This window comes from Diabrotica virgifera, chromosome 9, assembly GCF_917563875.1.
Source record: "Diabrotica virgifera virgifera chromosome 9, PGI_DIABVI_V3a".
Lineage (NCBI taxonomy): Eukaryota > Metazoa > Arthropoda > Insecta > Coleoptera > Chrysomelidae > Diabrotica > Diabrotica virgifera.
This window is the reverse complement of record NC_065451.1, coordinates 97,211,578-97,239,554: the sequence shown is the minus strand read 5'-3', so window position 1 is coordinate 97,239,554 and position 27,977 is coordinate 97,211,578. Positions and strand designations below refer to the sequence as shown.

General features: G+C 33.0%; 1 protein-coding gene and 1 long non-coding RNA gene across 2 annotated transcripts; both read left to right on the top strand.

The window, feature by feature from the left end:
- The first annotated feature begins 12,221 nt into the window (after positions 1-12,221).
- Positions 12,222-17,433, top strand: LOC126891156 (uncharacterized). The gene is made up of 2 exons (XM_050660338.1): positions 12,222-12,833; positions 17,425-17,433. The coding sequence occupies exons 1-2, from the start codon at positions 12,222-12,224 to the stop codon at positions 17,431-17,433; spliced, it is 621 nt and encodes a 206-aa protein (XP_050516295.1).
- Positions 17,434-19,454: 2,021 nt separating this feature from the next.
- On the top strand, positions 19,455-27,540 carry LOC126891800 (uncharacterized). Its single transcript, XR_007700575.1, has 3 exons — positions 19,455-19,824; positions 20,328-25,580; positions 26,084-27,540. It is a non-coding gene; the product is annotated as an uncharacterized LOC126891800 (long non-coding RNA).
- The last annotated feature ends 437 nt before the right edge of the window (positions 27,541-27,977 follow it).

Here is a 27,977-nt window from a genome sequence, read left to right as displayed (position 1 = left end):
GTTGGAATAAATTAATTTTCTCGAGAATGGACAATTTTGGAAAAAAAATCCCGAAAGAGGTCAATTTTTATTTTTAAATTACGACTTTTTGTCATATATATCATACTAGTGACGTCACCCATCTGGGCGTGATGACGTCATCGATTACTTTTTTAAATGGGAATAGGGGTCGTGTGATATCTCATTTGAAAGGTAATTTAATTCTCTATGCAGCAATATAAACGTTTACATAATTATTTATATAGAGTGTCCAAAAGAAATTGTTTTGAATTAAATTTATTGACATAAAAAGAAGGATGAATGTAATTTATTTAGTTCAAAATACATTACAGAAAAAATGTTTATTTGGAAAATAATCATTCCTTTTCGCTTAAATCAAATGTTCAAACTGTTAAGAGGAAGGTGGGTGGCGGCTTTAATATTGAATTTATGCAAAAAACAATATTTATTTGTCAAATAAACATTATTTCCTGTTTTTTTCTGACAGCAGTAAAATGTATTTTAAGTTAAATATATTACACAAATTCTTCTTTTTGTCAATAAATTTAATTCAAAAAATTTTTTTTTGGACACTCTGTATAAATAATTAGTTAATGTTTATATTACTGAATAGAGAATTGAATTACCTTGCAAATAAGCTATCACACGACCCCTATTCTCATTTAAAAAAATTATAGATGACGTCATCACGTACAGATGGGTGACGTCACTAGTATGATACATATGTCAAAAAGTCGCAATTTGAAAATAAAAATTGACCTGTTTTGGTATTTTTTACCAAAATCGTCCATTCTCGAGAAAATGAATTTATTCCAACCTTTACGTGCTCACTGTATAAAATATTGTATTATCTCGGAATATCCAACTATTAATGAAAATATTTTTACGTTTCCTTAAAAGTTTACACATTGTAACATGTATTGTTTTCACAATGACTGATTCAGTTACAGACAAAAATCACAATGAATAAAATATCACTATCTTAAATTAGCCCACCTCTAGACTCGTTCGGTTGATTTAAAACAGAATGAAATAGTAAATGTAGGCGGGCTTTTGAATTTACGTAGCTTAGTTCAGAATCCAGCAGTCGACTGAGGTATTGTACTTGTATAATATAATAATTATTTGAAAATATTTTGTTCGCCAACCGCCTAGATACGAAATACATGTATTGGCTATGATCCGTTTAAATATCGCTGGACCTGTATATATATATATATATATATATATATATATATATATATATATATATATATATATATATGTATATATATATATATATATATATATATATATATATAAATATATATATATATATATATATATATATATATATATATATATATATATATATATATATATATATATATATATATATATATATATAAAAACAAAAGATGTAGATCTTTGAAACACACTCAGTGATCAAAAGATCCACAGGTACTGGTTTGGACCACCACTCGTACGAAAACAAACAAATGAAATAGAGAATGCGGAAAAATCCCCTTACGAACAATTCACACATCCACTACTTCGGGCTGGGAAAAATTTTTTGAATAGAATCGAAGATCCAAACACCAGCTCTTAGAAATGTGTTTCGCCCTCTTCAACCTCTATGGGCTCATCGGATTCACCTCATCTTTTGGTCACTGAGTGTGTTTCAAAGATCTACATCTTTTGTTTTTTCATAAACATTATCTTACTTACTCTAAAGTAATTAGGGAATTAAAACTTGAGAATGGCATTGTCAGGTTGGGCGTAGATTTACGTTCCTGCTATGTCTAGGTCTCGAATGTTGTTTTTGATTGGAATGTGTCTGAAGATATTCAACCTCTCATGTTCACCGATGAGCCCATAGAGGTTGAAGAGGGCGAAACACATTTCTAAGAGCTGGTGTTTGGATCTTCGATTCTATTCAAAAAATTTTTCCCAGCCCGAAGTAGTGGATGTGTGAATTGTTCGTAAGGGGATTTTTCCGCATTCTCTATTTCATTTGTTTGTTTTATATATATATATATATATATATATATATATATATATATATATATATATATATATATATATATATATATAAGCAAAATCATTGGCTAATACTCGTAAAGTAAATGTGAATTTAGTTGGAAATATATAAAATGATGAAGGGTCATCATTCCATACATTTCTGTGCAACTATATACACCGGTGTTTCGGCCTATTTGGGCTTCGTCAGTATAGTGTAGCAAGTTAAAAAAGTTGTTTGTTAACTTGTAAAAGGATTACTACAGGAGATTATCCAACATCATTATATATATATATATATATATATATATATATATATATATATATATATATATATATATATATATATATATATATATATATATATATATATACATCCTACTATCAATTTGGCATCGATACATTATGCATTTACCATCGATTTGGCATCGTCTTGCAAAGTGGCATCTGTATATCGATGCCACTTTACACTACCTTAATAACTTTTTCCTGCACTTGTTACCAGAAGTCTAATCAACTCGGTAGTTAGAGATTTGATTTCTTGATGTTACTTTAATATATCAGCTTTCTTTGATTATCCCTTACTAAGTTATATAAGTTTATTCCATAAAATGTTTGAGTCCAAAATGATGGTACAGTGAAAATATTATATACATTTAGTTCAGTGTTTTACCGTTTTGTCGCTGCCAAATGAAAAACATGAATACGTATATCCCACTTTCATTTTGGCATCAGAAATTTGGCATCACTGTTGAATACAATATTATCCACACCAAAAAATAGGCAATTTGAGAATGTATATATTATTTTCATCAACAAATCATTCTGGCATCATGTTTTCACCCAATTTTGAAAAAATGTGAAAACTTTGTATTATCCACGTCCGTCTGTCCGTCCGTCTGTCTGTAATCCCAACTCCTCCGTCAATATACCAGCTAGAATGACAAATGAGGTGTCAACTGAAAGCTGATAATCCAAGGATGGTACTAAAGGTGAGATATTTGACATTGGCGGTCTGTCCGTCGGTCTGTCCGACCGCGAATATAACTCCTCCGTCATTATACCAGGTAGAATGACAAATGAGGTGTTAAATGAAAGCTTATAATCCAAGGATGGTACTAAAGGTGAGATATTTGACCTAGGCTGTCTTTCCGTCGGTCCGTACGACCGCGAATATATCTTCTCCGTCATTATACCAGGTAGAATGACAAATGAGGTGTCAAATGAAAGCTGATAATCCAAGAATGGTACTAAAGGTGAGATATTTGACCTTGGCGGTCTGTCCGACCGCGAATATAACTCCTCCATCATTATACCAGGTAGAATGACAAATGAGGTGTTAAATGAAAGCTTATAATCCAAGGATGGTACTAAAGGTGAGATATTTGACCTAGGCTGTCTTTCCGTCGGTCCGTACGACCGCGAATATAACTCCACCATCATTATACCAGCTTGAATGATAAATGAGGTGTCAAATGAAAGCTTATGATCCAAGGATGGTACTAAAGGTGAGATATTTGACCTAGGCTGTCTTTCCGTCGGTCCGTACGACCGCGAATATAACTTCTCCGTCATTATACCAGGTAGAATGACAAATGAGGTGTCAAATGAAAGCTGATAATCCAAGGATGGTACTAAAGGTGAGATATTTGAACTAGGCGGTCTGTCCGTCGGTCCGTCCGACCGCGAATATAACTCCTCCATCATTATACCAGCTAGAATGATAAATGAGGTGCCAAATGAAAGCTTATAATCCAAGGATGGTACTAAAGGTGAGATATTTGACCTAGGTAATCTTTCTGTCGGTCCGTACGACCGCCAATATACCTCTTCCATCATTATACCAGCTAGAATGATAAATGAGGTGCCAAATGAAAGCTTATAATCCAAGGATGGTACTAAAGGTGAGATATTTGACCTAGGTAATCTTTCTGTCGGTCCATACGACCGCCAATATAACTCCTCCGCCATTATACCGGGTAGAATTAAAAATGAGGTGACAAATGTCAAAGTTTAGTAAAAATGACTCAAAATTAGTAAATTCGTATATCAATCCACGCAAAGTTACACGTAAAATTCAAATATCGTCTTCCAGTTCTACTTTCGATTACTTTGGGTGAAAACCTAGGACTTACGAAGTCCAATTACTTGTTTTGTTTAAAAATAAGGCATATCATAGACATGCCTTAGGCATCATAGAAGACAATGACACAGAAAAATCAAAACACAGCAGCATGTCAAAAGGTCCTCAGTTATGTATCTTCGGTCCTGTTCGTCCAATCGTGATGTATAGCACCTCAAATGATAGGATTTGACAAACAGAATACAATGACATAGAAAAATCAAATACAACAGCATGTCAAAAGGGCCTTAGTAGCGTATCTTCGGTCCTATTAGTCCAATCGTGACGTACGGCATCTTAAATAATAGGACTTAACCAATAGAATCAAATTTGACACAAACAAATCAAATACAGCATCAAGTCAAAAGGGCCTTTGTTATGTATCTTCGGTCCTATTGGTCCAATCGTGACATACAGCACCTCAAATGATAGGGTTTAACGAACAGAATACAATGACACAGAATAATCAAATACAGCAACATGCCAAAAGGGCCTTATTTACGTATTTTCGCTCCTATTGGTCCAATCGTGGAGTACAGCACCTCAAATAACTGGATTTGTCAAATAGAATACAATGACATAGAAAAATCAAATACAGCAGCATGTCAAAAGGGCCTTAGTCTTGTATCTACGGTCCTATTGGTCCAATCGTGATGTACAGCACCTCAAATAATAGTATTTGACAAATAATATAAAATGGCACAGAAAAATCAAATACAGCAACATGTTAAAAGGGCTTTAGTCATGCAGCTTCGCTACAATTGATCCAATCGTGAAGTACAGCACCTCAAACGATGGGATTTAACGGGCAGAAGGCGACTGTAGACAAATCAAAATGGCGGCATGTAATAGCACCTTAAAATTGTAGAAATAAAATGGATTAACGCACAGAGGTGTATGACATATTATGTGACAGTATTTAACAAATTGAATACGATTACATACGTCCAGTTTTTGACAGGTGACTTCTCTACATGATAGACGCGAAAAGGCTCCCTTTGTTCACTGCATATATCCACTGCTTCCTGAAGCCGTGACATAAGAGGATAGAATTTAACGAATTAAACGACAAAGAAGACTAAAAAAGGCAGCGTGCGGGAAAAACAGGACCATCCTTTGTATAATCCACAGGAAAGCATTATATATTCAACGTTAAAATTATGTTATAGTATAAGGGTATATATTTTTAAATGATAAATATATTTTTTTATTTAGTACATTCCGTACGTTTTTTTAAACATGATCAGGAGAATTTGTTGCCTGAAATCTATAAAAGAATTTCCTAACAATCCTATGTTATGGATTATTTTTGACAATGTGTTTAAAAGGTAGCTTACAGGCTTATTATTCAATGGTCTTATCACTTTTAAGCGCTTGTCTTTTTGTAGGGCTATTAATTGTGATTTCAACCATTATTGCGGGACAATGCCTTTTCAGTAAATGGAGTGAGTATTGTTATACATTTAATTTTTTTCCTCAATTAATTGGATACCCCCTACTGGTGTTTGGTCTAAGCTTACAGCTTTTCCCCATTTAAGCTATTTTATAACTAATTATAATTAGGGGTACGGAATTTTCGCAAATAAAAAACATGAATTTCGCATTTACTTTTTTTATAATTACAAAATTTCGCATTTATTTTTAACTACGAGTAAAACAACAGAAAACATTAACTAAAAGCTAACCTCGTTGTAATTTCGACATTCGACTTTTTAAGAGCTGTTCTTCGATCTGTCACTACAATATTATATGTGCTGAAGAATCGTTCTGCGTCTACGCTGTTCGTTGGACTCCAAATGCTCTGTAATGCTGGTTTAGCAAATGACGGGAAACTGCACTGTGTAGCAATTGTGTCTTGTGTCACACAGATATAGGTCATCTGTTGCAAATTCTTTGACTCGATCACTCAAAATTGTTTTAGGGCGTCCCATTTTAGGGGATACTTTAAGTAACTTTATGTTACTATGAAAACTTTCTTGATAGACCATGTCCTTAGTAAAAATTGACGGAATGGGCACTGATTGTCCTGTTTGACTAATTTATATGTTTAGAAAATAAGATAATTCTTTTATTCCTACGAGAATAGCCGACTTTTATTCCTACTTAGATTTTTACCAATACAAAAGACCGAAATGAAGATAACAACAATCGGATTATTTATATTTCTCAAAAAATCAACATTGAAAAATATCAATTCCTTATCTTATCTTTATCTATTTAACGATGAACAATGAAAGTTCCTTCTGTTTCAACACGTGTTAGAACAATAAACAGTTCTGCAGTAACGAATCAATACTTTTATTTAGCACATTAACTTTTGTTTTGTCTTCGGGTCTATTAAATAATTTTCTTGCAGTGTTTCTCGCAATTTTTAATTATCCATTTATTACTCTACTTGTCTTATTTTTTGAATATACGACTTGAATAAAGACTTTAATGTTTTGCCAGTCGTTATTGTTCAGTAGACCGGAATATTGAGATATTAATTCTTTACATTACATATTTGTCTTTCGGTGATTTTCTATTATTAATATGAAGCTGGAAGTGTTAGGTTACACTGGTTTTTGATATTTGGTCCAGAGTTCCCTCTCAATTATTTTGTCGGATTTCTCTTCAATATTATCGCAGCTGCATGTACTGGTACTAGGTTCTGAGTGCTCAGGTGACCTTTGAAGGACTCCCAATTACTCTATTTCGTCCACTTCTTCTGAGGTGGGTTCAGAAGTGGATATCAACTTCTATTCCATATCTATTTATATGCAATCTAATGATTTTACTTTAAATTTAGCTGCTTGATCTTCTTCATGAGTAATGAAATTTTTGTTATTTTTGCTATTTAGCAAACAGCATTAGAAAGTCTGTAAGCTTTTTTTATGAACTGCTGAAGTGCGTCCTATAAAAGTAGACATATTTTCATGAAAAACATGTTTTCATGAAAATTCTTTAATTTTATTCAATATGTTCAATACAGCGATTTTAACGGTTATACAAATTTTTTATGTCGATGCCGTGCGCATAATACGATTCTGGAAGCTCTGAAAAATAGTTATTTTTTTCTTCAATTATCTCAGCTGATTTTTTTATTTACGAGTCATTTCTTCAGATTTGGGAATACTTAATAATCGGAGGGGGCCAAGTCAGGAGAATAAGCCGCATGAGAAAGTAATTCGAACCCCAACTCGAATTTTTGCTACTGTCACAACGCTCTTGTGAGTCGATGTATTGTCTTAGGTCTTGAGAACACTTTTTTCTTTTGCTTATGGAGTCGTTTTTCATTCATCACATACCGGAACTCACCACATAAATTTTGAAGACTCTGACATCAAAAATGTATTAAATTATATGTGATCTAAGTAAGTTATAGAAAAAGTCAGGATAGAGTAGAACACTTATAAAAAAATTGTAACAAATAATTGGACATCGTAAGTTCTAATTTTTCACCCAAAGTGACCGGAAGTTGAACCGGCAGTCGATATTTGAACTCTTCGTGTAACTTTTTGTCAGTTGATATGACGGATGAATTTTGTTCACCGACAGACATGGACGAACAGACAGGCATGAAACCGGAAGTATGTATTTGTTCTGGTCTTTCTTAGTCGCGTTGAATAATAATTTGTACTATTTAGACGAATTTAAAACAGTACTTTCGGTTGCAACTCTGGAACAGGCAGCCCGAGGTCAAACTTCTCACATGTAATATCATATTTTGGTTATAGGCTTTCATTTGACACCTTATTTGTCATTCTTTCTGTCCTACTAACAGAGGAGTTGTGTTTATTGACGGACAGACATGGATAATTCTAGGTTTTCACATTTAATGATAAAAACCATAATTATACAATTCAGTTAACCTGACTATGTCATTGTGATAATGACTTCTTATCTAAAAGTGACAACGGCAATTATTCCATTCACTCACGGTAAAATATCGCAAAACCTCCAGATTTTAAAGAACCGCTTGGATTGACATGAAATTTGGCACACACGTAGCTAAAATGCCAAAGAAAAAAGTGAGATTAAGCCGATATGTTCTCTTGTCCTAGATGTGACTTTCACCCCTTCTTGGGGGTGAAAAAACATACGTTCAAAATAAGTACGGAAGTGGATAAACTGTTTCTAAAACTAAATTTTGTTCTATAAAAGTTTTAAACGGCTGAAAATATTATAAGACTTTTTTGCTCTACATTGTGTCTATACCTTTAAGGAACGCACTATTTTCGGGGACACCCTGTATACGATCTGTAAGTTGCATTGGTTCAAAATGCTTATTTTTGAAAGGGGTTTTGTTGAAAGGGCTCGAACGAATCACTAGTCACGAGTATGTATATGCAAATTTTAAACAGCCATATCTTAACCAATTTTTGTCTTCCAGAAAATCAAAAAATCCCAAATATTTAAAAAAGCAAAACCTACATTTTTTACTCTTTAAGATATTTGGTATCACTAATAATTTTTAAGTTATTTTGAAGTCTTTTTTTTTCATAATTAAAGATTTAAAATTTACTTTAAAACCAAATTTTTTCACAAATAAGCACTTTGAACTTATGAAACTTACAAACACAAACAATACATAAAGTTACTTGTGAAGTGGTAACGATTAATTCCATTTGGGCTGTTAATTAGAGGGAGATTTTTACGATATTTTTAACCAAAAAAAAAAGAACAACTTTATTTTGAGCGTAATTTGCTTTTCCCAGAAAAGTGTTTCATTTTTTTTATTTCACGTTAAAATATTCGATTTGGAATTTGAGATATAAGAGCTTATTTTTCACTATAGTCTGTTTTTAAACCAAATTTCTCGCGCCGTAAACCTTGTTTGTAATTGGTACAACCTCAGGAAATTTTACTCATATCAAATTTTGACAATAATGCCATTTATAAAATTTTAACACTATTGGCATTTCATAGGTTAGTTTATTTATTTTATCAGCGATTTTTGTATTTTCTGCGTTATTCCTTTTACTTTTAGATTTTTAGTCAATATTACCGTCAAAGGCCGATATGATCAACCAAAAAAGAAGATGTATCTGAAGATATTTCTAGTGACTTTCTTGGGTGTGAATCTGTCTTTTTAGTTTACCTACTCCTCTTGGTTTTAAAACAAAGCTTAGCAATAACTCTGCTTCTACTGGGTCTACAGACCTGACACATATACCATTTTTTCACTTTTTTATAAACTATATTTGCTATTTGCTAATTTTTTTTTCAATAAAGTACCTACTTTTTGAGTTATTTGCGAAAAACCGTCTAAAAACGTGTTTTTTGTTGAAAAATGAACATATTCACTCGCAAATATCTCTAAAAGTATTGACTTAGTGAAAAAACTCTATAAAATAGAAGTTGCTTAGAATTAGTCAGTTTATCCAATTCCGGACTTATTTGAACGTATTTGTTTTCATCCCCGATAACGGACGAAACTCACCTCAAGATCAAAAGCACATATCGGCACAATATCACTTTTTTCCTTAACATATTAGCTATGCGTGTCCCAAATTTTATGTCAAACCAAGCGTTTCTTCAAAATTCTGAACAAAAACCGTAAATAAATTAAACGAAAATGTAAGATTAATTTTTCAAACAAATATTTTAAGTCGTTATGAAAAAATTATAATTTAACAGGTGAAATAAAATAAACACAATTCAACTCGTAAAATATTTGGACCGTTGGTTGGTAAACCAGCCGAACAGGTAAAGAACCCACCTTTTATCTAGTTTATAATATACCTTTTCTACCTGGCCTCAAACGATCGATATTTTTATATCGTGGCAACGTCAATAGACGGCAAATACACATTTTTATGTGGTGGAAGTCAAAATGGCTGTGAAGTGTAAAAATTTTTGTATATAATTTAAATTTTTAAAATCAGAATTTTAAAAAACTGAAAACGATACAGGGCATTAAAAAATGCGCTCAACAAACATACACGAATTAAAATTCGAAAATGATAGCATTTCTTGGTGATGCCAAATGACTGCAACGTTAAAAGATGTCAATATGGTAGCGGGATGTATATATATATATATATATATATATATATATATATATATATATATATATATATATATATATATATATATATATATATATATATATATATATATATATATATATGTTCGGAAAGGTTTCCGCGGTTAATACAATGAAACTTAAAGCTAAAATCAATATCAACAAAAGAATTAATATTAAAATTAAACTCACCAGGCTTCCGGGTTGAACCGCGTCGTTGGTTTCTAGGCCGAGCTTTCGACGTCCTCTCTGACGTCATCTTCAGGGCTTCCGGGGTCTCAGTCTCCTGAGGCTCCAGACACTACACTCACTACTCACTACTTCACTACTCACTGCAATACTGTTGTTGCTGACGCTGGGGCGGTCATTTATACCGTGGACTGGTGTGACTGACGTGGCTGTCGATGACGTGGCGGAGTGGGAATTAGCGCGAAGACGATTTGGAGAGGCACGAAGATTTTTGACGGCGGGAATTGTATTTGTAGATGGAGCGGACGATGTTTTCTTTAGGAGGGGTCTCCAAGTCGAAGGTAAACGGATGCCGTCATCTCTTTTATTGAGACAATTTGGCCGTTTTTCGATTTCTATGGCTTCTCGGATAATTCTTTGTTTATAGAAGCGGATGGGGGCTATGGTTCTGGAGTGTTCAAAGTCAATTTTGTGACCTGTATGAAGATGGTGTTGGCCTAGGGCTGAAACTGAATCGGAATTGCGAACAGATCTGGAATGTTCATAAATCCTATTTTTTATTCCTCGTGGTTTAAGAATTCTGTCGATTTTGTCAGTAACACCTTTGATATAGGGAAGAAAAGCTTTCGTATGATCAGGATCTGACTCTTTGGGTTGTGATTGAGCGGGAGATTGAAGTTTATGGATGCTCCTATCGATGTGATTTTCGCGGTAACCGTTTTGGATGAGGGCTTGTTTTAAAGAAGAGAGTTCAGTAGATCTACTTGCATCATCGGAAAGACGGATTGATCTGGAGACAAGAGTATTAATGACTGAATTAATTTGAGAAGGTGGGTGATGAGAGTTGCCATGCAAGTAGCGGTTGGTATGGGTGGGTTTTCGATAAACAGAGTGATGAAAACCTTGTGATTGGTTCTTCTTAATAAGAACGTCGAGAAACGGTAAGGATGAGTCAGTCTCCATCTCCATCGTGAACTGGATACTGGGATGTATACCATTCAGATGGGTCTGAAAAGACGCTAAAGCATCCCTGCCGTGGGGCCAAATGACGAATGTATCGTCAACATATCGTAGCCAACATGTGGGTTTGAGCGTAGATGTGGATAGTGCTCGGGTCTCAAAATCTTCCATAAAGATATTAGCAATTACTGGACAGAGTGGTGAGCCCATTGGGGCACCATTTATTTGTCTGTAGAATTGATTTTGGAAGATGAAATAAGTGTTGGACATGCAATGTTTAATGAGAGATAAGTGGTCTTGCTGGATACTGTGTTTCGTTTCCAGAATATTTAGGGTGTCATCTATAGGAATGTTAGTAAAAAGTGAAACGATGTCGAAACTTACTAGAATGTCTGAGGGTGAGATAGGATATTGTTTGAGAAGTTCGATGAAATGAAAAGAATTTTTGACGAAAGATGAGGCATTTTCGGCGAAAGGTTGAAGAGTTTTGGCTAGATATTTTGCCAAAGGTTGTGTCGGACAGTTGTATGCACTGACAATGGGGCGTAGAGGAAGATCGGGTTTATGAATTTTGGGTAGGCCATATATTCGAGGTGTTCTAGAAGACTTTTCACGAGGAATTAAAGTTTGTTTTACGGCAAGAGGAAGAGAAGTTTTATTGATGATGGTTTTTGTTGTTTTTTCCAAATAGGTTGTGGGATTATTAGAAACTGGCTTGTAGTCGGGGGTGTTAATGAGATTTGAGAGCTTATCGATGTAAGACGAAGTGTTTAGGATGACAGTGGCGTTTCCTTTATCGGCAGGAAGAATGACTAGATCTGGATTTGCTTGAAGTTCTTTCAGGGCTTTTCTCTCAGATTGACTAATGTTTGGAGTAGGGGGCTTTGAGTTCCTAAGAACTCTAGCGACGTCTTGTCTAACTATTTCAGCATCTTCAGAAGGTAAATGAGAGATAGCTTCCTCAGTTTGACAGATGATTGTCTCAATTGGTCCTGGCCCTCAATTAATACCTGGTCATCTATTCATTCTTTTCATGTACATCCTATATTATGGGACAGTTTCGACCGTATAAACACACAAACAGCCCTAAATACTTTCGAGTCTAAGACTGAAACTCAAAAGCGCAAATTAGCTCATCTAATTACCCAACAACTTCCAAAACCCAGAACTTTGAAACCCACCACAGTGGTTCACAACTTTTCTGATACCCCCATTTCTACTATTGCCACTCAAGCTTTAGCAAAAGGTTTCAATTATTCTGTTACCCCAAGCCACACCCCAATTGAGACAATCATCTGTCAAACTGAGGAAGCTATCTCTCATTTACCTTCTGAAGATGCTGAAATAGTTAGACAAGACGTCGCTAGAGTTCTTAGGAACTCAAAGCCCCCTACTCCAAACATTAGTCAATCTGAGAGAAAAGCCCTGAAAGAACTTCAAGCAAATCCAGATCTAGTCATTCTTCCTGCCGATAAAGGAAACGCCACTGTCATCCTAAACACTTCGTCTTACATCGATAAGCTCTCAAATCTCATTAACACCCCCGACTACAAGCCAGTTTCTAATAATCCCACAACCTATTTGGAAAAAACAACAAAAACCATCATCAATAAAACTTCTCTTCCTCTTGCCGTAAAACAAACTTTAATTCCTCGTGAAAAGTCTTCTAGAACACCTCGAATATATGGCCTACCCAAAATTCATAAACCCGATCTTCCTCTACGCCCCATTGTCAGTGCATACAACTGTCCGACACAACCTTTGGCAAAATATCTAGCCAAAACTCTTCAACCTTTCGCCGAAAATGCCTCATCTTTCGTCAAAAATTCTTTTCATTTCATCGAACTTCTCAAACAATATCCTATCTCACCCTCAGACATTCTAGTAAGTTTCGACATCGTTTCACTTTTTACTAACATTCCTATAGATGACACCCTAAATATTCTGGAAACGAAACACAGTATCCAGCAAGACCACTTATCTCTCATTAAACATTGCATGTCCAACACTTATTTCATCTTCCAAAATCAATTCTACAGACAAATAAATGGTGCCCCAATGGGCTCACCACTCTCTCCAGTAATTGCTAATATCTTTATGGAAGATTTTGAGACCCGAGCACTATCCACATCTACGCTCAAACCCACATGTTGGCTACGATATGTTGACGATACATTCGTCATTTGGCCCCACGGCAGGGATGCTTTAGCGTCTTTTCAGACCCATCTGAATGGTATACATCCCAGTATCCAGTTCACGATGGAGATGGAGACTGACTCATCCTTACCGTTTCTCGACGTTCTTATTAAGAAGAACCAATCACAAGGTTTTCATCACTCTGTTTATCGAAAACCCACCCATACCAACCGCTACTTGCATGGCAACTCTCATCACCCACCTTCTCAAATTAATTCAGTCATTAATACTCTTGTCTCCAGATCAATCCGTCTTTCCGATGATGCAAGTAGATCTACTGAACTCTCTTCTTTAAAACAAGCCCTCATCCAAAACGGTTACCGCGAAAATCACATCGATAGGAGCATCCATAAACTTCAATCTCCCGCTCAATCACAACCCAAAGAGTCAGATCCTGATCATACGAAAGCTTTTCTTCCCTATATCAAAGGTGTTACTGACAAAATCGACAGAATTCTTAAACCACGAGGAATAAAAACAGTATTTACCCCCCAACAAAAACTTTCATCTCTTGTCCGATCCGTCAAAGACAACATTCCAAATGAACAACACGGAGTTTATGAAATTCCTTGTGCAGACTGCCCCCGATCTTACATAGGACAAACCAATCGTAGAATCCAAAATAGGATTTATGAACATTCCAGATCTGTTCGCAATTCCGATTCAGTTTCAGCCCTAGGCCAACACCATCTTCATACAGGTCACAAAATTGACTTTGAACACTCCAGAACCATAGCCCCCATCCGCTTCTATAAACAAAGAATTATCCGAGAAGCCATAGAAATCGAAAAACGGCCAAATTGTCTCAATAAAAGAGATGACGGCATCCGTTTACCTTCGACTTGGAGACCCCTCCTAAAGAAAACATCGTCCGCTCCATCTACAAATACAATTCCCGCCGTCAAAAATCTTCGCGCCTCTCCAAATCGTCTTCGCGCTAATTCCCATTCCGCCACGTCATCGACAGCCACGTCAGTCACACCAGTCCACGGTATAAATGACCGCCCCAGCGTCAGCAACAACAGTATTGCAGTGAGTAGTGAAGTAGTGAGTAGTGAGTGTAGTGTCTGGAGCCTCAGGAGACTGAGACCCCGGAAGCCCTGAAGATGACGTCAGAGAGGACGTCGAAAGCTCGGCCTAGAAACCAACGACGCGGTTCAACCCGGAAGCCTGGTGAGTTTAATTTTAATATTAATTCTTTTGTTGATATTGATTTTAGGTTTAAGTTTCATATATATATATATATATATATATATATATATATATATATATATATATATATATTCAAAGTGATTATTTCGACCAAAAACAATAAATAAATCTGTAGGAAATATCAGGTATGTGGTCTATAATAAAAAATCTTTATTTTTTCTAAAAACTCAATATTTCGCACATTTTTAACAACTTACAAAGACGTACAAACTAGATTTTAAAATACTTACAGAAAGTTAAAAGATTTCACAAATAAATAACATTGACATTAAAATAAAAATTGTTACTGTCATATATTAAAATGCATCTTAAACTTAATATAAGGAAAGGTCTGAAGCACGTTCGTTACAGTAATAAGACAAAACACATAAAATGACTCAAACGCAAAAAATAACAACAAAAGAACAATTAGAGGAATACTATTACTTTAATTATTAAGGTTAGTTGTTTATTAAGGCGAGTGTTAACTTAATGATTACTGTAAATTTTATTCAATATATTACAATATATGTTACTTAACTGTCCAGTGTCTGTTTTGTAATTTAAAGTTTTTTTATTTTTGTTAATGTGATACATCTCCAGAAATAATCTACTTTTATAGTTATCAGACTGTGCCAAAATACGAGTATTATTATAGTCCAGCATATGACCGGTGTTTTCATAATGCTCAACTACTGCACACGTATTTTTTCTTAAGCGGCAATCACTTTTATGTTGTGTGATTCTTTGCTTTAACCATTGTGATGTTTGGCCAATGTAACTATTCTGACATCCTAGACATGGTATTTCATAAACAACATTACTTCTATACAAGGTTGGTACTGGGTCTTTAATTTTTGAGAATAATTGTTTGCTGTTCATAGTATTGTATTTGGCTATATTGATATTGGGAACATCTTTAAATATGGATATGACTGAATGTGTTAGACCATTAATAAAGGGGAGTTTTTTATATATAATTGACTTATTGTTGGAATCATGGACGGGACCATCGTAGAAATTACTGCTGTAAATAAGTTTTTTTAAAATATGTTTAGGATATCCATTGTTGCGAAAGATTTTGTATAATATGTCTAGATTTTTTTGTAAAAAAGTGTCATCAACAATGGACGTTATTCTGTTTTTCATGCCTAATACGGTATTGTATTTTTGGCGAGTGGTATGATTTGAAAAATAATTAATAAAATATATATATATATATATATATATATATATATATATATATATATATATATATATATATATATATATATATATACAGAATATCTCGAGAAATATTAAATTAAATTAAATCATGAAAACGGTACTGGAAACAATGCGGCAGGACGCTTCTTCTAAAAACGTTTAATTGTGATTAGTGGTTCCTGAAATAGAACCGGTCAAAGTTGACCGGCATTTACGGCAAAGATATAAACAATAAGATCATAATTTTCGAACCATCACCTTTTTATTTTTATCCTCTTTCTCCTCACCAATTTTCATGTCTTTCAAATAATCATAACATATATTATTATAATAAAAACTATCGATATTACGAGTGAAAATTGCCAAAAATAACAAAATTTCAATCAAAAATTAGGTTGGAGAAAATCTAATATCAAAGTTCAAAATCGGTATACATTAAAATATGCATTTTCTCGGCTTCCCATGGAGCAATCTTCTTCATTCTTTTTTTGTTCCCAAGTAACTCGAGTATAGCCATATAACTAACGCATTATTAAATGTCAACTTGCTTTTGTTTTGTTATAATAAATTAATTTATTGATTATAACAAAAAATCTTAATTTGTTTAAATAAAGATTGTTTAAATAATTATACAGCTTTCAAATGAGAATATTTGTGTTTTTAACGTTAAAAGGTACAGTTGTTGTAAGTTTACCTAAAAAAAGTCTACAACTGGAAAAATGCGTAGTTTTCTTTTCTTATAAATAAATTAATCTATTATAACAAAACAAAAGCAAGTTTGACATAATGCGTTAGTTAGATGGCTCTACTCGAGTTACTTGGTAACAAAAAAAGAATGAAGAAGATTGCTCCATGGGAAGCCGAGAAAATGCATCTTTTTAACGTATACCGATTTTGAACTTTAAAATTACATTTTCTCCAACATAATTTTCACTCCTAATATCGATAGTTTTTATTATAATAATATATGTTATGAGTATTTTAAAGATATGAAAATTGGTGTGGAGAAAGAGGACAAAAATAAAGAGGTGATGTTTCGAAAATTATGATCCTATTGTTTATATCTTTGCCGTAAATGCCAGTCAACTTTGACCGGTTATATCTCAGGAACCACTGATCACAATTAAACGTTTTTTCTTGTAAAAGATGCGTCCTTCCGCATTCTTTCTAATACCGTTTCGATGATTTAATTTAATTGAATATTTCCAGAGATATTCGAATTATTTATAAGCCAAAAAATTGTTTATAATTTTAAAATATTCCTGAGGCCGCTTAAATAGTCCAATTTCAATTCTGTAAAGTACATTAGATAGGTTAAAAGATGCGTTCTGCCGCATTCTTTCTAATACCGTTTCGATGATTTAATTTAATTGAATATTTCCAGAGATATTCTAATTATTTATAAGCCAAAAAATTGTTTATAATTTTAAAATATTCCTGAGGCCGCTTAAATAGTCCAATTTCAATTCTGTAAAGTACATTAGATAGGTACTGTGTCTTTTTATACAAAAATCATAGTTATTCTCATATATCATAATTATTGTGGTTTTTACAGCAACCGTAAATTTTTAATTAACAATTCAATTGTTGCTAAACTGTTCATTCAATTTCCATTGGCTTCTGGAATTATTATCTATACAAAAAGAGCTTTCATATTACCAAGTTATTTAATTATTGATAAACAATTACTTATCTAAAATTTTAGTTGAAAATTAAAGATTTTGTTGGAAAAACCCGCATTTTCCGGGGAAAATTTTCGTCGAAGTAAATCGGGAATAACACGTCTCTATGCAGAATTTAATTACGGTGAATTTTTATTTGGGTGTTTTTGGTGTAAAGTTAAAATCTTTGGAGTCATAGAGCAAAAATTGAAAAAATCACGATTTTCGGACGCCATTTTGTTTATAAAAAAAGTAGCACACTATCTGCGGACTTTGCATACCTATATTATTAATATATACAATCATAAGATTCGATTCCAACAATAAAATTGCTGGTAAATAACTTTTTCCACCTACCTCTACCGAAAGTATACTTTTCCGGACCTGATTGTAGGGAGCAAAGTTGTACTTTTCCTCCCTAGGGAGGAAAATATTTTTCCTCCCTAGGGAGGAAAAGTAAAAGTGACGTCATGGTATTTCATTCATGAAATGTAACTTATTGACGCCCTGTACAATATCTATTTTCTATTACGTAAGTTTCTATACATTTTAACGTTTATTTATAAAACACTCTGTATTTTGCAGAATGGTAAAAAACAGTAAATTGTTATTTTGATTTAACAATGTTTACATTATTAATTTGACTTATATTTGACAGTTGACAGTTATATTGTACGTACTTGTTAGTTTTAGTTCTAATAAGTTTTGTTGGTTAGTTACATAAATAAATTAAGTAAAAATGAAAAAATGACTTGTTATTTGAGGAAGGTGGAAAAACCATATGTATAACATGGGAGTAAAGTGCCTTTTCCTCCCTTGAATGATTACTGCCCTCCGCTACGCGTCGGGCAGTAAACTTCATTCTCGGGAGGAAAAGTAGCACTTTCCTCCCTTGTTATACAAATAACTATTCCTTGTATTTTGCTAATTAGCCCAGAGTACAAATATTATCATCAAAAAATATACGAAATTCTAATGATCCAAACAAATTAATGTTTATTACATTATATTAAATCGTATCATGCAGAATGTTGAAATTTTCAATATTGCAAAAATTAATTTTGAGAACCCTGTACATTACTATTTGTTGAATCATTTTAAAGGGTACCTTTGTATGAATCATCACCTTAAACCCAACCTCGCTCACTGAAACAAAAAGTACGTAAATTCAATGACTAGATACATTAAAACTTGTCCAACGTACAAGATCATTAAGACCATTAACCCAATTAATTTATTCAGAGAATTGATACATAATTAATTGGTATTATGAAAAACGCATTGACACTATGAATAAATATGTCATTGGATTAATGTGCTTGTACTTTGGATGAATGTAATTTTTTTTGGTATACAAATCAACCAATAAACAAAATAAGACAGCGAACATTTCAATCGTTTGAATACAATTTCTTAATTTTGTAGTTTGCCGTTGAAGAATATCCTTCAGTTTCTCATGTAATTCATCGAGGGAAGTCATTGACATGCAGAAATAAATTAAAAAATGTATTTTGGTCATTTCTTAAATCTCCAAAAAGTGTATGAAATAAACCTGCTTCTTCTCTTCTTCCATTGATTGTATGCACCCAATGTAGGCGATTACGTCTCTGTCTTTTTTTACGGCGATAAATTAACCATAATGCCCAAATTTTAACCCGATTCATTCTATGCCCTGTGCTTTCTACGACAATAAGATGAATACTGTCGTAATAAACCGGGAGATATTAACACAACTTCAACCACGATTTTCTAAGCCCTGCCCTTTGAAAGACTGGAAGGTTAGAAAAGGTATTTACAATTTATGGAAAAATCCACGGGTTTCCTGTGACGTCTTCCTGTGAAAATTAGATTTTCCATGAGGAAAAAAATGGGAAGTTGCGATGAATTTCTGAGTCCTGCCATATCCATATAATGACAGTGTAACGGTCACGTTACGAAAGTAACTCTTTAATAATTATTATTATTATTTTCCCTCGGTCTCTCATTTAAATTCTCGTATAGGACCACTGAGGTGACGTCATACCTCGGTGATGGAACGTACTCCACCTATCGAGCATTATTCGGGTTCTGAGAGAATTTGACGTTTACCTTGGCGGAGAAACGCCTCTCGTTCTTTACTTGACTGTGAGCTGTGGTGTCGAATAGATATACCATATAGAATGGCGGATGATTTCCTCCAACTTATTTTATCACATAAGAAATTTAACGTAAAGTAAAAAGTTACCAGCAAGGGTTGTCGAGTTAGGGAGACATGTGTGTGACAACTCCTGTTGGAGCCAACTAGGAATCATTCGGTGAGATCTACTTTTTCATAGTAATTTTTTATGTATAGTCTTGGTTTTTGTGATGGAACCTTTGAGATATTAGGTTCATTGTTAAATTTCTTAGTCAACTCATTATTTGGATTTTATGTAGATTATTTCGATTATTGAATATTCATTCCAGGAAAACTATATATTAATATATTTTTTGGTTAGACATAACCAAACATATGCAATTCTCAATTAATATTGGAAATAATTACCATTTCTCTATAGGTTTTAAATTATTCAACATCCAATATTTTATAAATTCAATATATTTTTACAGATATTTCCTCAAATAAATCATTTCAATGTCATTTGTCCATGTATTCACACTCAAAACAGTTCAAGGTTACCTGAGATTGGTTTTTGTTCCAGTTTTAATGGTCGGTTTTTCTATACTATTGCTTCTAAAAAGTTCCTCAATTATTTCTTCTTCCCTTTACTTTTTGCTCATGTTTAAAATGAGAAATAAAACTGGGAATGTTTTTTAGCCATTTGGGAGAAACCCTACCATGAAGTCATAGACCTTATTTGACCACCTAGAGAAACCACTACAGCCACAGTCAAGTCATCATGGGAGTATGTCTAATTGGGAACAAGCTATGGGAGCGTTCCAGCTCAATTTTCGTCTTGGCACCTGGGCCTACAGGAGTCATGGGGTCGCACCATCCTGGTGCATCATTTTCTAGGATGCAACCGCAACCTCGTTTGGGAACATTTAGTGAGGTGTTGTAGTAACTATTGGTTTTTTTTATATTTCAGACTATCTGTTAAATACACTGTTTTTTTTTTCCAGATTTAGGTTACCTCTGGTTTTTTTTTGACATATTTGTATATTAGATTATTTGGTTCCCAAACTTTGTATCTACGGTAACTTCTTGTGCACAGGAATAAGCCTAGAGAAAATTAGGTTTTTAATACTTTATTATTGCTTTGATATTGGTTTATGTAATTCGGGTAAATTTATTTTTTTAATATTACTAGCTTGTTTCCCAAATATTTTACTATTATTCGCTTTATTCCATTTGTTCGGTTAATTTAGGTCATCGTCGGTATTCATCTCAACTTCATTTCTACTTTAGTCAATTGTATATTTAACTTTATTTATTCATTATTGTATTTTCCCTTAGTGAGGCTTGGGCCTATTTATTTGTAGTATTTTCATCTTTGTCAGTTTCCTTTAGTTGTACGTAGCAGGCGTACTATAACCATTTGGTAGAAGACTTATGTAATTTTGTACCCTATATGTTAGTGAAAGGTATTTATACCTGTAATTTTGTAACAGGTAACATTGTTGTTATCTTAGGTTGAACATAACTTTTGCAAACTTTTGTCATGTTAGAGTCACATAATATGAACTTGTTTAACTCAGAGATTGTTAAAAATCTGGTAGTTTACCTTGGCAGAGAAACATGATTAGTTAGTTTTATTTATTTTGTTCGTTTTTAGTCATTATTCATCTCCATTCATTTTCAGTACATTATTCTTATTTTATTATTTCATCTTTTAGTCATCATTACTATCTATATAGAGCTACTGTTCTTCGACAGGCATGCAAACGAGCCGTATCCATCCTTGAGTGTCAAGTTGCTCTCTTGCATCTATAGCTAGCCAACTCTATTCAGTTTGCCTCTGTCTCTTCCCACTTCTACTTCTATCCCTTCTAATTCCCCTTTCTTCAGTACTACTGCAAAGTAGTATTTTTTCCTATTGCGGCTTCTCAACGTAGAAGTCACTTCATCCTTTCGTTACACTCACCCACTACATCTTCTTTTCATTTTTTTTTCATTACTTCTGTTGGAGTATATCACTCCAACAGAAGTTCATTTTGTTACACTGGCTGCCCAATGCGTGGTGCCAACCGTTTATGGTTTTAAGACAGTAGTTCTTTTAGTTCATTTTTATTTTATTGGAATTTTTGTATTATTAACTTTTTGATATCTTTGTATACATGTTACTTCTGATTTATTTTTGGTCTTTAAAATTTTATTAATACTAAACAGGTAGACTTATACTGCTTTTGGTTTTGATTAGTTTATTTCGATACCTCATTTTTAGTTTTAGTGGTACAGCTCATATTTTAGTTTGAATTTTGTATTTTTATTGGAAACTTATTTGTGTATTTAGAATGAGTATACATGACTGACATTATGTTCTATTATTATGGATTTTTAGTCCTTCTACCAATGGTAGTATGTTTGCACGTACAATTAATTATTGACTATATGCATATATTTTTTTTTCTAGTGTGGATATATTTTACACCTAACTAGAAATTATTTTCAGTATTTAGGTATTTTATTTAATTTATTGATTTGATTATTTATATATTTTGCTGGCATTTTGATTTGTTGGTGTGTCGCTAATATTTTCTCCATATGTATATTTGTCTTACAAACTTTAGATTATATTTTATATTTGTTATTTTTGATATTTGAGTTGTTTGGTAAGACAGGCACACACCACAAAGCAATATCGGTCCACAACATTAGCTTCTATACATGATACGTTGAATTCGCATGGTTCGAATGGTTACAGATGGTCATCCAAACTATTTTTCTTTAATTGGTAGTGTTAAACATAACAATTATAATTATTGTATAGTAAAGTAGTTCCATTATCCATCTCAGTTTCTAGTTTTATTATTGTTGATAATAATATTATATCAATGTGGGTACCATAATATAATGCTCATAGAAATCAGATACTTTAGGTTGAGATTTAAACATAAATCTTTTATTAGTTAGAAACATTGGTACTTTTTCTATTAAGTTTAGAACAATCCTCAGAAGAAGATTAACTTAACGGTGTCGTTCAAGCTAATCTCTTCTTCTGTTTGTCTTTAGCTTAGCTCAATCGTTAGTATGGTTAGAAATTTTAGTCTGATTTTTTTTTACCATCTGATAATGCAGGTACCTACATACATTGCTTGATTTCATCTTTGGCTTAGTTTTGATGACTTTTATTTATTACTTATTAATTTAATTATTATGTAGTACTTTATGTATGAGTTTATTTTTTTGGTATTAGGTATGGTGCATTTTAATTATTATTATGAGTCAATATTATTAATTGCTAATCCTGTCAGTAGGATTATCCAATTAATAAAAACTTCCCTTGTATTTTTGTTTAGTTTTTGCACACCTAACCCCTTAAGTTAGAAGGGTTGTTGAATTATTATATATTTATATACTTATTTGGACAGGTAAGCTCATACAAGTACTCTTGTTTAATATGGATATTATTATGGAACTGTATGTTATGCACTACTTATCTCAGGTTATGTGTTATATTATTTGGAATATTTGATTACTTACTAATTTTTTTTGATCATATTTATATCTAGTTATGAATTTGCCATATTGGAAAGATGTGGTTTTTAATTTGTTATTGGGTTACTCTATTAACATTTGTCTCAAATATCTTAAACACTTTATAATAATTTATATCCTTCTATCCTACACACTATGATTCTGGAATTAGATTGGAATGTTGATGTGAGTATGTATGGTTTCTTAAGTCTTTTATTGATTTCTTCTTGTGGACTAGCCTGTCCTTACTCTGTTAATGCTAGTGAGTGAGTACGTGGGTTCGAAATTCAGCAATTGGCCATTGCTATCCGGTTTCGTAATCTATGTCCTCATGGCAGAGTATGCAGATGTCTATTCATCATCATGTCCTAACTATTCTTGTCTAATTAGTCCAATTATTCCAGTTACATATTTACAATTTGATAGGGAAGTATTTAGTTTATATTTTATCTCGTACTTCATAGTATGTTTGTTGTTGACTATCCCTATACGCAGTAGGTTTGTTAAGTCAGTATTTGGAGTGTTTAGACAAATGAGTTGTTCATCAGAGTATATTCCCACTTCTTTCCTTAGGCATTAGTTGCTATTCAGATTCTGGAATATTTCCTGAATAATTCCACGTATGTGAGAACGCATGAATTTGCAGTTTTATTTAAAATTGTGCTCGTTCTCGTCAATTTTTTTTCCCTATCACTTATCATATTTTTTTTCTTCCTATTATTTATCATAGTGCCATAGACCTTGTAAGTTCACCATTCATTCTGTTTTTCTTTCTTACTTATTCTTACGTTATAAGTACTTTATCTGAGTCTGGTTATTCTCATACATCTGTTGTAGCAACATGCTATAATTCGCGAATACCAGCACGAATTAAGTTTATGTAGTTTCTATAATATTTTAGTCAGTACACTGTAGGTATACCTACAGTGATATACCTTTGATTTAGTCAGTATACAGTATACAGTCAGTATACCTTTGATTTAGTTTGGTTACATCTCTGTTACTTAGTCTGTTAGTAATTTTTTTATTGTGACTTATTTTGATTACTTAGTTTGGATAGGTTCATATTACCGGATGAGGGTGTATGTAGACCTAATTTATTTATTTTGTTCAGTATTAGTTACCATTGGATCCAATAATTTAGTTTATTTAGTATTAGTAAGAATTGGTCCATAAATTTGCCTGATCGTTCTTCTTTGGATATACTCCTATATAAATCTGGTGTCCATTGATAGTCCGATTCTGGATAAGTGTCCGATTCTTCATTTATTTTGTGTATTTGGGTGGATAGGTTCGTATTACCGGATGTGGGTGTACGTAGACCTGATCTGTTTATGTGGTTTAGTATTGGTGTGAATTGGTCCATAAATTTGCCTGGTCGTTCTTCTTTGGATATGCCTTTTATGAATCTGGTGTCCACTGATGGTTCGACTTTGGATTACGTGTCCGATTCCACATTTATTTTGGTTATTGAGTTTTGGATTCCTTTGGTATGTTTATTATTGCTATTATTTGGCATTAGTGAGAGTTGTTCCATAAATCTTCCTGATTGTTCTTCTCTGGATATACTATTATGAATCTGGTGTCCATTGTTAGTTCAATTTTGGATTAAGTGTTCAATTCTTTACTTATTTTAGTTACTTTTTTTTTATTCACTTTGGTACATTTACTTTTGATATGGTTCGAATTGGCTCACACCTTTCCTGGTTGTTCCGTCCTTGGATATATCCGTTATAAATCTGATGTCCATGGATAGCTCAATTTTGGTTTTAGTGCCCAATTCGACACTTAGTTATTATTATGAACTTTAGTACAATATTTAGTTTGTTTGGTTTTTGAAGCAATATTAATATTGGTAACAGAGAGTAACATAGTAACATTTTAGCATGAGTTTGAGTCATATATGTATTTATTTTTCCTGATCATTAGTTTATTCTTATTGGTAATCTTGCGAATCAACGTGGATTGTTAGACTATTGTACATTTAGTTGTTAATATTTTGAAGTTTAGAAAAAAATTTTATGGATAAAATTTTTTTTTCCCAAGTAGAAGGGGATTGTAACGGTCACGTTACGAAAGTAGCTCTTTAATAATTATTATTATTATTTTCCCTCGGTCTCTCATTTAAATTCTCGTATAGGACCACTGAGGTGACGTCATACCTCGGTGATGGAACGTACTCCACCTATCGAGCATTATTCGGGTTCTGAGAGAATTTGACGTTTACCTTGGCGGAGAAACGCCTCTCGTTCTTTACTTGACTGTGAGCTGTGGTGTCGAATAGATATACCATATAGAATGGCGGATGATTTCCTCCAACTTATTTTATCACATAAGAAATTTAACGTAAAGTAAAAAGTTACCAGCAAGGGTTGTCGAGTTAGGGAGACATGTGTGTGACAACTCCTGTTGGAGCCAACTAGGAATCATTCGGTGAGATCTACTTTTTCATAGTAATTTTTTATGTATAGTCTTGGTTTTTGTGATGGAACCTTTGAGATATTAGGTTCATTGTTAAATTTCTTAGTCAACTCATTATTTGGATTTTATGTAGATTATTTCGATTATTGAATATTCATTCAAGGAAAATTATATATTAATATATTTTTTGGTTAGACATAACCAAACATATGCAATTCTCAATTAATATTGGAAATAATTACCATTTCTCTATAGGTTTTAAATTATTCAACATCCAATATTTTATAAATTCAATATATTCTTACAGATATTTCCTCAAATAAATCATTTCAATGTCATTTGTCCATGTATTCACACTCAAAACAGTTCAAGGTTACCTGAGATTGGTTTTTGTTCCAGTTTTAATGGTCGGTTTTTCTATACTATTGCTTCTAAAAAGTTCCTCAATTATTTCTTCTTCCCTTTACTTTTTGCTCATGTTTAAAATGAGAAATAAAACTGGGAATGTTTTTTAGCCATTTGGGAGAAACCCTACCATGAAGTCATAGACCTTATTTGACCACCTAGAGAAACCACTACAGCCACAGTCAAGTCATCATGGGAGTATGTCTAATTGGGAACAAGCTATGGGAGCGTTCCAGCTCAATTTTCGTCTTGGCACCTGGGCCTACAGGAGTCATGGGGTCGCACCATCCTGGTGCATCATTTTCTAGGATGCAACCGCAACCTCGTTTGGGAACATTTAGTGAGGTGTTGTAGTAACTATTGGTTTTTTTTATATTTCAGACTATCTGTTAAATACACTGTTTTTTTTCCAGATTTAGGTTACCTCTGGTTTTTTTTTGACATATTTGTATATTAGATTATTTGGTTCCCAAACTTTGTATCTACGGTAACTTCTTGTGCACAGGAATAAGCCTAGAGAAAATTAGGTTTTTAATACTTTATTATTGCTTTGATATTGGTTTATGTAATTCGGGTAAATTTATTTTTTTAATATTACTAGCTTGTTTCCCAAATATTTTACTGTTATTCGCTTTATTCCATTTGTTCGGTTAATTTAGGTCATCGTCGGTATTCATCTCAACTTCATTTCTACTTTAGTCAATTGTATATTTAACTTTATTTATTCATTATTGTATTTTCCCTTAGTGAGGCTTGGGCCTATTTATTTGTAGTATTTTCATCTTTGTCAGTTTCCTTTAGTTGTACGTAGCAGGCGTACTATAACCATTTGGTAGAAGACTTATGTAATTTTGTACCCTATATGTTAGTGAAAGGTATTTATACCTGTAATTTTGTAACAGGTAACATTGTTGTTATCTTAGGTTGAACATAACTTTTGCAAACTTTTGTCATGTTAGAGTCACATAATATGAACTTGTTTAACTCAGAGATTATTAAAAATCTGGTAGTTCATTTTAATAAATGTTTATTTATTTTGTATATCATTTATTTTTATTACTCCTTTATGTTCATTATTACAGGTTTAATATATTTAATATTTGACAGCAGTGTAAGATACCTGGGAGAATGATCGAAGATCATTTTCATGGCGCCCATGATTAGTTAGTTTTATTTATTTTGTTCGTTTTTAGTCATTATTCATCTCCATTCATTTTCAGTACATTATTCTTATTTTATTATTTCATCTTTTAGTCATCATTACTATCTATATAGAGCTACTGTTCTTCGACAGGCATGCAAACGAGCCGTATCCATCCTTGAGTGTCAAGTTGCTCTCTTGCATCTATAGCTAGCCAACTCTATTCAGTTTGCCTCTGTCTCTTCCCACTTCTACTTCTATCCCTTCTAATTCCCCTTTCTTCAGTACTACTGCAAAGTAGTATTTTTTCCTATTGCGGCTTCTCAACGTAGAAGTCACTTCATCCTTTCGTTACACTCACCCACTACATCTTCTTTTCAGCCTCAACTATTTAGTTACCTAGTCTTTTTTTTTCTTACTTCTGTTGGAGTATATCTTTTTACTTTCACTCCAACAGAAGTTTTCTTCTTTTTGTTACAACAGGATACTATCAATTTTAAGAAGAAAATTTTTTGGGCATGAGGGTTGCAAAAGGACTAAGGGAGTATATTGATATACGAACATGTAATGAAAATAATGAAATTTTCATAATTTTCTCTGAGTCCTGCCAACTTAATAAATTAAACATAATTATTTGAAAATGATCGAAAAAAATATTGGCATGACGTCTCCTAATGTTTACTGCACTTGTCTCTTGGAAAATTCTCTGGACAATTTTCATCCTGGTTCCGTGATTTTCTGAGTCATCAAATAAATTTTATTATAAAATAAATAATTTAAGTAGACATTATTCAAAATGGCAGGATGTTTAGTTACACCTTTTTTACTAAACACAGTTAAAAAATGTGTAAGGAAATTCGTGG